The 13,915-nt window shown below is 43.2% G+C and overlaps 1 protein-coding gene across 1 annotated transcript in view; it reads right to left on the reverse strand.

The window, feature by feature from the left end:
• LOC143267748 (uncharacterized) overlaps nucleotides 1-13,915 on the reverse strand; it is a 70,395-nt gene that overhangs the window by 49,451 nt on the left and 7,029 nt on the right. The window contains exon 3 of the mRNA XM_076547166.1: nucleotides 1,131-1,230. Within this exon, the coding sequence (XP_076403281.1) occupies nucleotides 1,131-1,230 (100 nt within the window). The remainder of the gene's footprint in view (nucleotides 1-1,130; nucleotides 1,231-13,915) is intronic.

Below are 13,915 nucleotides of genomic sequence, written 5' to 3' on the forward strand. Positions count from 1 at the left end.
AACTCTCCCTGGGTTAACTCAATGATTAGTTTAGTACCCTTGTGATATAACATCTCTGGAAATGCCCACCTGATGAGGTGGATTGCACTATTCCCTTAGGCTTGTCTTAATCCAATCAAGTTGACAATTGAAAGTATCCATCCCAGATGCCTGTGATAAGAGCAAGGACATAAGAGTGTGGAGAATTCAAACCACCACACTTTGCTGGGGGGGTGGAGGGGGTTTAAAGAGTTTAACACACTGTCTTGAAAAATACTCTCAGTAGGTTAAACACAGAGTTAACCACAACTTCACACCTAAGTACACATTTAAAAGTACTGAAGACATGGGACCACACAACACTAGTTCATTGATGTCCAGAGTAATGTTTTCCTAACAGCTACAAGGTTGACACAGTCCAAACATGTATCAGCTGATGAGCTGACTAACACAATGTTATACACCCAGACAGTGGACTATTTAGCAGTACAAACGGGTGATATTCCAGTGCCTCTTACAACACAGGTAAACTGTGAATAAATAGAAAGTGACAGGAGCCAAACAGAAAAGGCTGTAAATTCTATGATTCAATTTATTTGACATGTCTAGAATAGATCGATCTTTAGAGACAGAAAATAGCAACTTTCCTACAGCTGGGGAATTCAAGGAAAGATAATGAATGATTGCTAATGGACTCAGGTCTTGTTGGTTTGATAAAAATACTTTTAAAACAGATTGTGGTGATAGTTGCATAACTCTGTGAATGTACTAAAAGAATCATGCCCTACCATACCTAGCTATTTAATGGGTTTTATTCAGAAACACAAATTGTTTAATGTATCTTGAGAAATATGAACTATATAAATTCTCTCGTTGATGAGAAGCATATAAAGATGGATGCAAAGAGATTCTACTTGGAGTTAGGAAGACTGGGGTTTAAAGAACAGGTGCTGATCAATCCATACATTAAAACTACAATTTGGGTAAAAAATACACCTACTACACTTCACCTACAGAATACAGAAGCTTTAGCAATACAATAGTCTGTGGTTGACCAGGGGTGCAGTGACTGCCCAGCATCAAGAGCATCATACTGCCTATCACTTATCTAGGAAAAACTGGACTCAGAACTGGAAGCAGTTTCCACCTACCTCACATCCCTTTGTTGTGGATAAAAAGACGCTTCCTTCAGCATCCCAGTGGAACATTCCTGAAGCAATGGTCTTGTGCTCTAGACAGAAGAATTCACACCTGGACACAAGTAGAGTGAGTAAGTAGTGAAGGTTTATTCCAAGCAGTCAAGTAAGCAAAAGCTAAGTCATCCACCCAGTGAAAAGGACAGGTCAAGTCAAGACAGTGGCTTGGTCTGCCTCTAGTGTCTAGTCTTACAAGGCTTGCTCTACCATTTCTCTTCCTGTTGTCTACCTTCAGGCAACTAGGGTGGTCTTCTTCCTGGAGTAGGCACAGGCTTTCTCAGAAAGTGTCCTTACACACAATTCAGTCTGTGACAATTAGATACATTAGATGCAAGAACATGTATAAATGTGTAGTTGCCCATAAAGTTGAGAAGTTTTCCAAGGGAAAGGGCAACTATACCTCGAAGGTGCTCTTGGGAGGGACTTCATAGGAGTGGGCCAGAGCTTACCCAACCTGGTTTGTTATTTTTCCTAGAGCCTTGCCCCTCCTCCTAACTGGTCATTGTGGCTATCTTCACAACCAGCTACACACCTTTTTATTTATCTTCTTTGACATTCCTGCTGTTTTAATCCTGATTTTTTTTTTAGCCATAGCAACTTCTGCAACACCATAAAATTTTAAGCTAAATCATCATAAGTTGGGGGTGTCAAAAAGATATTAAATTTGACATGAGCTACATGGAGTGAAAAGCTGGTCAGAGAGCTATAAAAGGATTCCCAAGTGACTCAGAGTGATGGTTGAGCCTGGAGGCTATGATGTATGGTGTAATATATCTATATCACACTGTGAGACATTCTCAGTTTGACCCAAGAGCTTCATGTTGGTATGTCGATTCTGCAGGCGAGGAGGTACAATGAAAGAAGCAAGAAGAGGGCACTGCATTGTGGGGGACAATAAGATTGATTAAAGTGCTAAGAGAGCTAAGAGAAGCCCAGGGGAAGTGAAGGGTAGAAGAAAAGGAAGCAAGAGTTCAAAGCAGCAGATGTGAGGGAGTGAGGTGGAAGAGAAGGAAGCTGTGCTCAGAGGCTGGTAACAGCTGGACCTCATGATCAAAGCAGTAATGGGAGCAAGCAGCTCCAAGATGACTCTAAGAGTGGGTTGTGGTTCGTGGGAACTACACACCCCTAAATCTGCTTCCTTGGAGCTTCTAGACATTGAGGCAGCATTTAGGGTGTTTTGTTGTTTGTCTGTTTGTTCGTTTTTACTAAATCAATTATCCCCAGGAAAAGAAGCAGTATTTATTGCTACCTTTAAACAGTGGAGAAACTGGGTGCAGTGGCACACCCCTGCAATTCCACAACTAGGGAGGTAGAGGCAGGAGGATTATGTGTGGGGAGCCTGGTCTGCATAGTGAAAGTCTGTCAAAGATAACTAAACCTAGGACACAGGCAGAGAGCACAGGCCTGCACACCCCGCTTCTCAGGTATGCATCTGACTCCCAGTCACCTGAACTTACCCTAGTCAAATCCAGGCTTTTCTGTACTTCACTGTAGTATTTTATAATGAAATCAATGAATTCAGGTTAAAAACACTAAATGCTGGGTTTCATAAACACAACATCTTTTAAGTATGTCATATATTTTTATCACATTTACACCCCTAGACCTGACCTTTCTCCCTCCCTTTTTTTTCCCTCCCCCCTTGTACTTTATCGCTAGTCTGCTTGTAATTTATTGGTCAAAAACAAAACAAAAAACATTGAAAATTCCTGAAAGTTTATTAGAGACTTTAGATTAAATATAACGGAGAAAGACAAAGCACAAAGGGATTACATGTTTCTTTTGATTTTTTTTTCCAAGACAGGGTTTCTCTATGTAGCCCTGGTTGTCCTAGAATTCACTCAGTAGACCAGGCTAGCCTCAAACTCAGAGCTCTGCCTGCTTCTACCTCCCAAGAGCTGGATCTAAAGATGTGAGCCACTATGCCTGGTTCACCTTTTGATTTTATAATATCATTTTTAACATTATTTGCTTTACTCATAACTCTAACCTCTTACTTCTAAAGCCACACATTACTTTTATGGTACATAAGAATACATAGCAATTGAAAAGTAACATGTACTGTTTGTTATATATGTTATATATGTCTTAGCTAGAGTTCCTATTGCTGTGAAGAGATACCATGACCATGGCAACTCTTATAAAGGAAAATGTTTAACTGGGGCTGGCTTACAGTTTCAGAGGTTTAATCTGTTATACTTATGGTGAGAAGCAAGACAGCATGCAGGCAGACATGGTGCTGAAGGAGCTGAGAGTTTTACATCTTGATATGCAGGCTACAGGAAGTGTTCTGTCTCACTGGATGTGGCTTAAGCATATATGAGACCTCAAATCCCGCCTCCATAGTGACATACTTCCTCCAAAAAGGCCATATCTCCTAATAGTGCCTGTAGATGTAACCAACCGTCTTATTAAATAAGAAACACAGAACCAATGTAAAAGAGAAAGCCAAAAGGTCAGAGCTCAGAGCTAAAAATCTTACCCTTACTCCTGTGGTGCTCCTACCTCTCTGAAAGAGAGCTACTTCCTGTGTGTTTGTCTTTAATATAGTTTTTCTGTTCTGCCTTCTCATTGGTTGTAAACCCAAACACATGACTGTCTCGTCACTGCCTGTAAGTACAGCCCTCCAGGTCTTAAAGGTGTATGTCTTCAATGCTGGCTGTATCCCTGAACACACAGAGATCTATGGGATTAAAGGTGTGCGCCACCACTGCCACGCTCTTTTTATGGCTCTAATAGCTCTGATCCCCGGGCAACTTTATTTATTAACATACAATTAAAATCACGGTTTAGTACAAATAAAATACCACCAAGTGCCATTTCCTTTGCGGGCCATTTTCTTTCAAACTACCACACTTAACTAAGAAAATATATTGTCTTACAAAGGAGGTTAAAATGATCACAAACAACGGTGACAATCCTAAGTAGGCAGTAATTTCCTTAACTATGTTCAACACATGAGTTCTAAAGCATGACAGAAACAAGCAATTAGTTTGAAGCATAGTTCTCACAATAAGACTTAGGTGAGTAACTCATAGGAACCACTGAAGAACCCTCTAGTGGGAGGACTGACACTGGAGTGGATCCAGGTGAGAGAGTTCTTGGCCTTGTTTCCCATGAGTCTGCTTGGGTAGGTGTGGGGTCAGGCTATAAAGATCATTTTCTTTCTGGGACACACTGATCTGAGGTGGTTTCAATGACCCTTGCCCACAGCAGCCGTTAGACAGCCATAATTATTTCCTTTGTGGCCTTTGACTCTTAAGCCTGGGTACTAAGATAGTTTATGATTTGCCTGGAATCTACCCTTGTGTTTTGATGATCACAATATATACAGAGTAGCCCTGTGGTGAGTGCAAACTTCATTCTCATGCTTCACTTACTCCGTGTGTCCTTGGAAGTGGTTTTTCCAACCTCTTATCATGTCCTGCCCAATTTTACCTCCTAATCTCAGCTCCACTGTCCCCATCCCAGCATGAGCTACCATGTTCTCTCATTCTCTCAGCTGGATGCTCCTAGAAAACCTAACCAGTCTTATGTCTTATTAGTTGCACTAGTGCCTTCATACTATTAGTTTTTTACACAGCTGTGGGGAAGGGGATAACAGGAACAGAGAGAAGGACAGCAGAGTGATGGGACAGACCTGCAAATGTGGCAACAGACACAGTTAGAATCTCAGCACTCTGAATTTGAGCATGACCGTTAGCTTGAGGCTAGCACTGGTTCCACAGCAAGATGTTGACTACTCTAGGATTTTGCTCAAAGCCTGCCTAAAGTTCTCTATCATGCTTGGAATACAACCCTTGGTCTCTTGGCCTTCAGGGTATGCCTTTTGCCTACCCCTCCAGGCTCTTCTTGTTCTCACAACTCTGGTCTATCCTAGTGGAAGAAATGTACATTCTGTCTCCCTTCACTTACTTAACTCAGCTTCATCCTCTGTGAGCTGGCTTCATTCTACCTCAGTATATTAGATTCCTGATAGAGCTTCTCAGAACATACTGCCCTTTCTCTTAAGGGCATTTATTCAATTTGTCATTACATAATTACTCATCAATAGTTTCATATCTAAACCAAGTGTCTTGGTTAGGATTTCTATTACTGTGACAAAATGTCATGACCAAAAGCAACTTGGGGAGGAAAGGGTTTATTTCATCTAGCTGATAGTCCAGGGAAGTCAGGGCAGGAATTCAAGGCAGGAACCTGGAGTGAGGAGTATTGCTTATTTTCACTTGCTCCTCAGGGCTTGCTCAGCCTGCTCTTACAGCATTCAGGACTAACAGTCCAGGGGTGACACTGTCCACAGCCATCTGGGCCCTCCCAAAACAATCATCAATCAAGAAAATGCACCACAAGCCAATATGGTGGGGACATTTTCTCAGTGAGGTTTCCTCTTCTCAAATGACTCTAACTTGTATCAAGTTGACATAAAACTAGCCAGCACACCAGGCCATGAACTCTACATGACTTTTTTGTATGACACCATTTAGCAACACTTCCATCCCATGTCAATTCAGTGGAAGAACCATTCATGATCTTGTTTATCATTGTGTATTTAAATCCTAGAAGATGCCTGGTGTACAAGGGGATAAATAAACATCTATGTTGGTTCTACTTCAAATGCCATAGTCAGACTTGAGATTTTTGAAGACTTTCCTGATTCTAGTCTATTCATTTTCCAAACCATAATAGTCACTACTGCCATGACAGTCTTTCAGATATGAACACCTTCCCTGAACATAGCTGGCACTGTGTTCTAAATTGATCTTCTGATCTGTCCCTTTGCATAATCAAGGCAGATTACTGAGAGTGTACTGTGCACCAGCACTGTGTGGATACTGCATATAAACAACAGTGCTCACTCCTCACTTGTTCCATGAGAGGAGACAAGGATTTAGTGAGATTAATAATGCACTAGGACTGTAGGGCTTGTAGAAGATAGGCCCAGGGTGCTTGTTAGCTTTTGATACTGAACCCAGGTAAATTAATTTACAGAGAGGAAAAGTTGGTTTCACTTTGCAGTTCTGCAGATCTCGGCCCACGGTTTTGTTACCGTGGTAAAATCATGACAGAAGCTGAAGGTGGGAAAAGCTACTCAGTGCACACCCAGGATAGGACACTTTAGACAAGAAATGGAAAGAGCACGCCCAGTGATTCAAGGGCCTCCTAGTAGGCTGTACCACTTCCCCCATAATGCTACAGATTAGGGGCCTTTGGGGAATGTGTACTATAAACTATAGCACTATCTAATGACATGTTTTATTAGTTTGAATTATGTTTGCCTGCGCATGCCAGAAAAGCCCAAAATACAGCAATAATGACTTAAGTAAATGACATATCGTTCACGGTCTCTCTCACTTTTAAGGCCAGAAAGTAGTGCCTGGAGTTAGGTAACTGGTCATTGGGGACAAGACATGTATAATTTTCTTCCTTAGTTTGTAACTTCCACCTTGAGGTCTGAGATGCCTACCTGGATCCAATAATTCTCTCCGTGTCAGCCATGGCCATACCATTTTGTAAAGCTCCCCTGTGTTGGCTAAACAATGACAATTCTGAAACTAAAGCAACTTGTTTTTCTAGATTGTTGCCCTCCTGCCCTATTGATCCCCTGTAATAGCTGGCCACAAGAGATGTTTATCAGCCACCTGACATTCTCACCTATCACTTTCCTAACTACACCTAGCAATGGCCAAGCACAGGCCCAGAAGGGAAATTTTTAGTAGCTTTCTCACATGTGGTGATATTTTAATTGTACTGAAATGTGACTTTATTTTTATGTTAATAAATAAAGTTGCCTGGGGGTCAGAGCTAATAGCAAGCCATAGCAGAAGCTGGGTGGTGGTGGTGCATGACTTTAATCCCAGCTCTTGGGAGGCAGAGCTAGGCGGATCTCTGTGTGTTTAAGGATACAGCCAGCATGGATACACAGGCCTTTAATCTCAATATCAACCATAGAAAACCTGGAGGTCTGTACAGATAGGCAGTGACGAGGAGGTCATGTGGTTGGGTTTACAACCAATGAGAAGGCAGAATAGAAAGTCAATAAAAAGCACAAACACACAGGAAGTAGGTCTCTTGCGGAGAGGTAGGACAGCAGCGGCAGTGACGGGTAAGGTTTTTAATCTCAGCTCTTAGCTATTGCTCTGACCTCTTGGCTTTCATCTCTGAATCGGCTCTGTGTTTCTTATTTAAAAAGATGGTTACATCTACACTCACACCCACCTTTCTTCACTCGAACTACACCAAACTATAAGTGGTTCCAGAACTGGAGAGCCCTTCTTCAGGCCTTCTCCTGACTTAAGCCTGTGAGGTCATGAATAGTTTGTCCCTTTGTCTTGCCTTCTCACCGACCTTACAGTTCCTGCTTCATTAACAGGAAGGAAAGGTGTAAGGAAAGGCATGCCTCCCTGCTTTAAAACTACTTTAGAGAAGTCACAGCTGATCTGCTTATAGCTCACTGTCAGGACACTGTCACATGATTCCACCTCACCTCCAAAGAGGGTGGGAAATGTAGTCTATTTTGTTTTGTTTTAATTTTTTGTTGATGATTCCTTTTTATTTTTTATGTGCATTGGTATTTTGCTTGCATGTATGTCTGTGTGAAGGTGTTGGATCCCCTGGAAATGGAGTTATAGACAGTTGTGAGCTGCCATGTGGTTGCTGGGAATTGAACCCAGGTCCTCCAGAAGAGCAGCTAGTGTTCTTAACCTCTGAGCCATCTCTGCAGCCTGAAGTCTGTGTTTTTGTCAGCTATGAGCCCAACAAGAAACAAAAAAGAAGAAAGGATGTTGGTGAAAATAATCAGTATTTGCTAACCCTCATCAAGCCTCTATTACTGTACATTGGACTTTTCTGCCAAGTGCAGAAACCTGACTTTCAAAACTATTTACAGCTCAGCTATATCCTGCATAACCTTCGAGTTGCCCAGCCCTGTTCACCTTTAACCTTTGCCACACTGGGGCCTTTATCACTCTCTCTCTCTCAGACAAATCAAGATCATTCCTTCTCCTCCACAGAGGCTCCTTTGACTGTTGCAGTTAGCTTCTTCCTTGAAATCCAGCTGTAGGCCACACCTGGTGAACACACCTTTAATCCAGCTGCAAACTCCAGACAGCCCCAGACATAGGGACATTTCATTAGCCCCTATGTTAGCTTTCTTTCCCCCACGGGAATGGGAGAAGTGAAGTCTAGACACACAGCAAACACCTACTAAGTGCTTACTGGCCACTGTGTAAAGCAGACCTGTCTCTCCTACTGCTCGTCCATCTGTTTGTTCAGAAGACTCTGTCAACACAAGTTAGTTCACACTGCGGGGGCCTCTCCACTCCCTCTCTTATGAAAATACACTCATCTAACAATATTTATGGAGTGCTTGTTACAAGCTCCACAAAGAGACTTCCTCTAGGTTAGCTACCCACCTCCCACTTGGCTCCAGTTTGTAAACTGACAACCTTAGGCACACTAGGATCATTTGGGAATCTTATTAAACTGCAGGCCCTGGCCCAGTACAGCCACAAGTTCTACATTTCCAAGCTCCCCAGGTGACTTCATGACAGAAGACAAAAGTAGCAATGCCACAATCACCCACCTTTAATCACAGGAAGTCACTTCTAGAAACCAAAGCTACCAGCCTGTCCTTGGCCCTCAGAATCAGAACCTCTCAAATGGGGTACCAGTATTAAGGCTTAAAAGGTGTTCCCAGATACCCACATAAACACAAAGTCTGAGTTTTGAAAGAACCACAAGTGATTCCTATAATATGATATGTCTAAGAACCAGACACAGGGTACTTGAATTTTGGGGAAATCTTCTAACAGAAGATAGAGAAACTGAAATTATCAACACTTGATACAAGAACCTAAACTATAATAATCTAACCAGAATGGTTCTAAGCTTTAAAAATCCCTTCCTTGGGGCTGCAAAAACGCTCAGGGGTTAAGAGTATCTACTGCTCATTTGGTGCTCAGCATCCACAATAGGTGACTCACAACCAAATGCAATTCCAGCTCCAGGGAATCCTCTGGCCTCTGAGGGCACATCACACACACACACACACACACCTTTAAAAAATATATTCTAGCACTCAGGAAGCAGAGGCAAGTGAATCTCTGAGTCGAGGCCAGCCTGGTCTACATAGTGAGGTATTTTCTCAACAAACAAATCTTAAAAAAAAAAAAAAAAAAACCCTCATACTTGAACTTGATACTTTTAACATCTCTCTTTTACCCAGAGCTTTAGTTCTTAGCATTTAAAATAGGAGCTGACCCAGGGCCCCCCAATTCCAATTGGTGGCTTCTCAAGCTTGTTGGGCTGCCAATGACTGATATAAATTATTTAGATCTCTACTTTAGTTGGCGCTTTGAAGAGAAAGTTTAAGAGAAATAAAGTATTTGAAAGTATGTTTCCTAAACTATTTCCAGAAGATATTTCAAGAGCAAACCACTTCTATAGAATTATCTCTCTTTACCTTTCTTCTTTTCACAGTAAACACCTACCAATCTGGGGAGGTGCTATTAGCATCCAACACAAGTGTATGTGTGTGAAAGAGACTTGCTGTCTGCCAAGCTCTGGAGAAATGCAATGTGACGTGATGTCCATGTGACAGCAACAGCTCAACAGGCGCAGTCCCAGCATGATAGACTCACAGAGTTAAACAGAGTTCGGGCAGGACCAGAAGGGGAAGTTCTGCCCACCGATGAGAACCTCAGAAGAAGCCACAGTACACTGCAGAAGGCTTGGATAGGAGACAAATGTAACCCAGACAGGGACAAGTAATAGCTCCAGAGGAGACATTAAACACCACTATCAGCCCCAAGTTGCTTGTTAGCAGTGGGTGTATCAGATCATCAGACAGCAGATGCAGTGTGGGAGAGGGGAGGAGTATAGAGAGAGGCTGGACTTCTAAAACCTGGCTAAGGAACTGCACAAACAACGGAAGAATCAGGTGGCCATGTGCTGGATAGTTTATGTCAACTTGACACAAGCTGGGGTCATCTGAGAAGAGGGAACCTAAACTAAGAAAATGCCTCCATATGATCTGACTCTAAGGTATTTTCTCAATCAGCGATTGATGGGGGAGGGCCCAGCCCATTATGGATAGTGCCATCCTTGGGCTGGTTGTCCTGGGTTCTATAAGAAAGCAGGCTGACAGAGGAATCAAGGACACCACAAGAAAACCTACAGAATCATGTAACCTGGGCTCATGGGGGCTCACAGAGACTGAACGGACAACCAGGGAGCCTGCATGGGACTGACCTAGGCACTCTGCATATATGTTACAGTTGTGTAGCTTGGTCCTCTTGTGGGCAGCCTAACAGTGGGAACAGGGCCTGTCTCTGACTCTTTTACTGGCTTTTGGGACCCTACTCCTCAAACTGGGTCTCCTTGCCAATCTTAATACATGGGGAGGTGCTTAGTCTTACTGCAACTTGATATGCCATGTTTTGTTGATAGTCATGGGAGACCTGTTCTTTCATGAACAGAAATGGTAGAGGAGTGGATTAGAGGGTGGGAACAGAGTGGAGATGGGGAGACAGGGAATGGGAGGAGAGGAGGGAGGGGAAACTGCGGCCAGGATGCAAATAAAAAAGAAAGAAAGAACACAGGCTGAGCAAGCCATGAGGGACAAATCAGTATGCAGCACCCCACCACTACTGCCACCATGGCCTCTGTATCAGCTCCTGCCTACAGATTCCTTTGATGAATGAATTCCTGCCTCACTGCTTTTGATGAACTGTGAGCTTTCGATATGGAACTGTGCATGAAATAAACCCTTTGCTCCCCAAGTTGTTTTTGGTCATGGTGTCTCATCCCAGCAATAGTCACCCTAACTAAGACAGGCCATATGAGGTCAACATTACCTGGATTTGGGACTTTCAATGCTAAAACTGTAAAAGGCAAGAGTAAAGTAGGATGTGTTGGTCACTTTAAGACCATATGGTCCAATTTTGATACATTCTGTGATGATCTAGTCCCTAACTGCTCCACACCTGAATTCCCCATTCATAAATGGAATTATTACATAAACCAGGTATGGTAACAGACTTGTCATCCTAGTAGTAGAGAGGCTGAGGCGGAAGATCGTGAGTTCCAGACCAGCTGGGCATGGTGGCAAATGCCTTTAATCCTAGCACTCAGTGGGCAGAAGTAGGTGTGTGAGTTCCAGGCCAGCCTGGGTTACATAGAGAGACCCTGGACCCCTGCTAAACTGAAACTACTCTGTGTGTTCCTTTAGTTTAGAATTTATTTCTATCCTTAAATATCACCAAATACCAACAACTGAATTCCAGAATAAAAGTGGTCCAGGATATTTATTTATTTATTTATTTATTTATTTATTTATTTTTGTGATAAACTTGGAGACACAGGATTAACTAAAAATAAAGGGCTCCAGAAGCTGGAGTTTGCCTATGCTAGGATTTGCTGCTGTGAGAGGAAACTTGAGATGTGACATTTTGGGATCTTGGGGGGCAGTCGAAGTAAGGGGAATAAGGAGGGCATAAATTAGTTCAAATCCAGTCAAGGAACTATTTATAGAAAGAAGTCTGCTTTGCAAACTTCTGTGGCCAGAGTTCAGGGACATTGCCAAGTTGGAATTTAGGTGACTCTGAGCAAACTCAAGAGAGCCCAGGAATTTGACAAGAGTCAGCTTTCCCGGGGGGTAGAGAGACGGGGCTAGAGGTGGCTTTAAGTAGGAAGGTAGAGTATAGGATAGAAGAGTAGAGTGACCAGATGGATCAAGGCACTGAAGAGCCAGTAGATAGAGAGGCCAGATGGGGAAAAGAAAAGGCAAAAAAGTAATCTGACCATGAGCCAAGATGGAGACTATGTGGAGGAGGATGCACACCAGCAAGGGAGCTGGAGAGGAAGGAGAGAGCTGAGGCAGGGAGCAAACTGAAAAGAAGTATAAAATGGCACATATGTTTTAGAAAACCTTAAGAAACCCAGTGTTTTGTATGCCAACTTAAAGTTTTTAATGAAAAAAAGTGAATTTTCTGGCTAGGCCCAAAAGATGGCTCAGAGGGCAAGGGTGCATGCCATTAAGTGTGATGACTGGAGCTGCCTCCTTCAAACCCTGCTGACTCCTCTAGATGTCCTCTGACCTACACATGCACGTAAGATAAATACATAAAAGACAAATGGAGAACATATGAGGGAGCTGAGCCAGATGTGGTGGAGCGCACTTGTAACCCCCAGTACTGGGGAACCAAAGACAGAAAGACTGTCGCATGTTAGAGGCAGTCTGGACAACACAGTGAGTTCTCAAGTCAGTTGAGCTTATATAGTAAAGTCCTGTCTTACAAAATCCAAAACAAAGATGGGGAAAGTGGAATCTGCAGTATGAGTGCAGAGCTGTGAAGCTATGTGTCCTGCTTGGCTTTCTGTCAACTTGAATAAGCTAGACTTACCTGGAAGAGGATGCTCAATTGAGAAAATGCCTCCATCCAGATTGCCTATAGGCAAGTCTATGGGGGCTTTTCCTGATTAATGATTGATGGTTGGGCAGCCTACTATGTGTGGTGCTATGCCTAAGCATGTGGTCCTGGGTGCTATAACAAAACAGCTGAGAAAGCCAGTAAGGATCATTCCTTCATGGTCTCTGTCTCAGTTATTGTCTCTAGGTTCCTGCCTTGGGTTCCTGCAATGACTTCCCTTCATGAAATCCCTTTCTTCCCCAAGTTGCTTTTGGCCATTGTCTTAGGGTTTCTATTGCTCAGAAGAGACATGGTGACCATGGCAACTCTTATAAAGGAAAACATTTCACTGGGGCTGGCTTATAGTTTCAGAGGTTTAGTCCATTATCATCATGGCAAGAAGCATGGCGGAGTGTAGGAGACATGGTGCTGGAGAAGGAGCTGAGAGTTCTACATCTGGATCTGCAGGCAGCAGCAGGAGACTAAGACACACTAGGGCCAGCTTGAGCATATGAGACCTCAAAGCCTGCCTCCACAGTGACACACTTCCTCCAGCAAGGCCACACCTCCTAACAGTGCCACTCCCTATAGACCAATCATTCAAACACATGAGTTTATGGGGGCCGTTCCTATCCAAACCACCACTGCCATGTGTTTTTCACAGCAACAGACACCCTAACTCAGACTTTGTGCACTTGGAATGTAGGGTTACAGGTGACAAGTTTGTTGTAGCTGTAAGCTACAAGAAACATGCAGAAGAAATGTGTGAAGAAGAATAGGACCAAGGGAAAACTATGCTACTTCATAACTGTAATTTTGCTACTGTTATGGATCATAATGTAAATATCTGATACGGGACCTCTGTGGGGGTCATGACCCACAGGCTGAGAACCACGACCATACAAACTACTGAAGTAGCTGGGAAAACAACAGCAAAAGAACAACAGTGAAAGAGGCAGGTGCTCTGGAATCCTCACAGAGAAGCTCAAGTGGGAAGCACCCACCCAGGCTTTCCCAATGTCCTCAGCAGAGTGACAAAAGCTCAGACCCACAGGAAGAGGCAGTGAACTCTGAGTGAGATGTGCATGTGGAGATGGTGCTGTGACTTTTTAGCTGGACCATGAGGATCAGAGCCAGAGGCCAGCAGGAGAAAAGATGAGACGAGACAAGGCTGGGGCTGGAGAGATGGCACAAGGGTAAAGTGTTCGCTGTGCAAACATAAGTGCTCACATAAACAGCTGGATGTGGGGGGGACATATTTGTAACCCCAAGTTAGGGTGGAGACAGGTGTATCCCAGTGCTCATCAGCCAGCCGAAAGAAATACATCTTGC

This window comes from Peromyscus maniculatus, chromosome 11, assembly GCF_049852395.1.
Source record: "Peromyscus maniculatus bairdii isolate BWxNUB_F1_BW_parent chromosome 11, HU_Pman_BW_mat_3.1, whole genome shotgun sequence".
NCBI classification, from domain to species: Eukaryota; Metazoa; Chordata; class Mammalia; order Rodentia; family Cricetidae; genus Peromyscus; species Peromyscus maniculatus.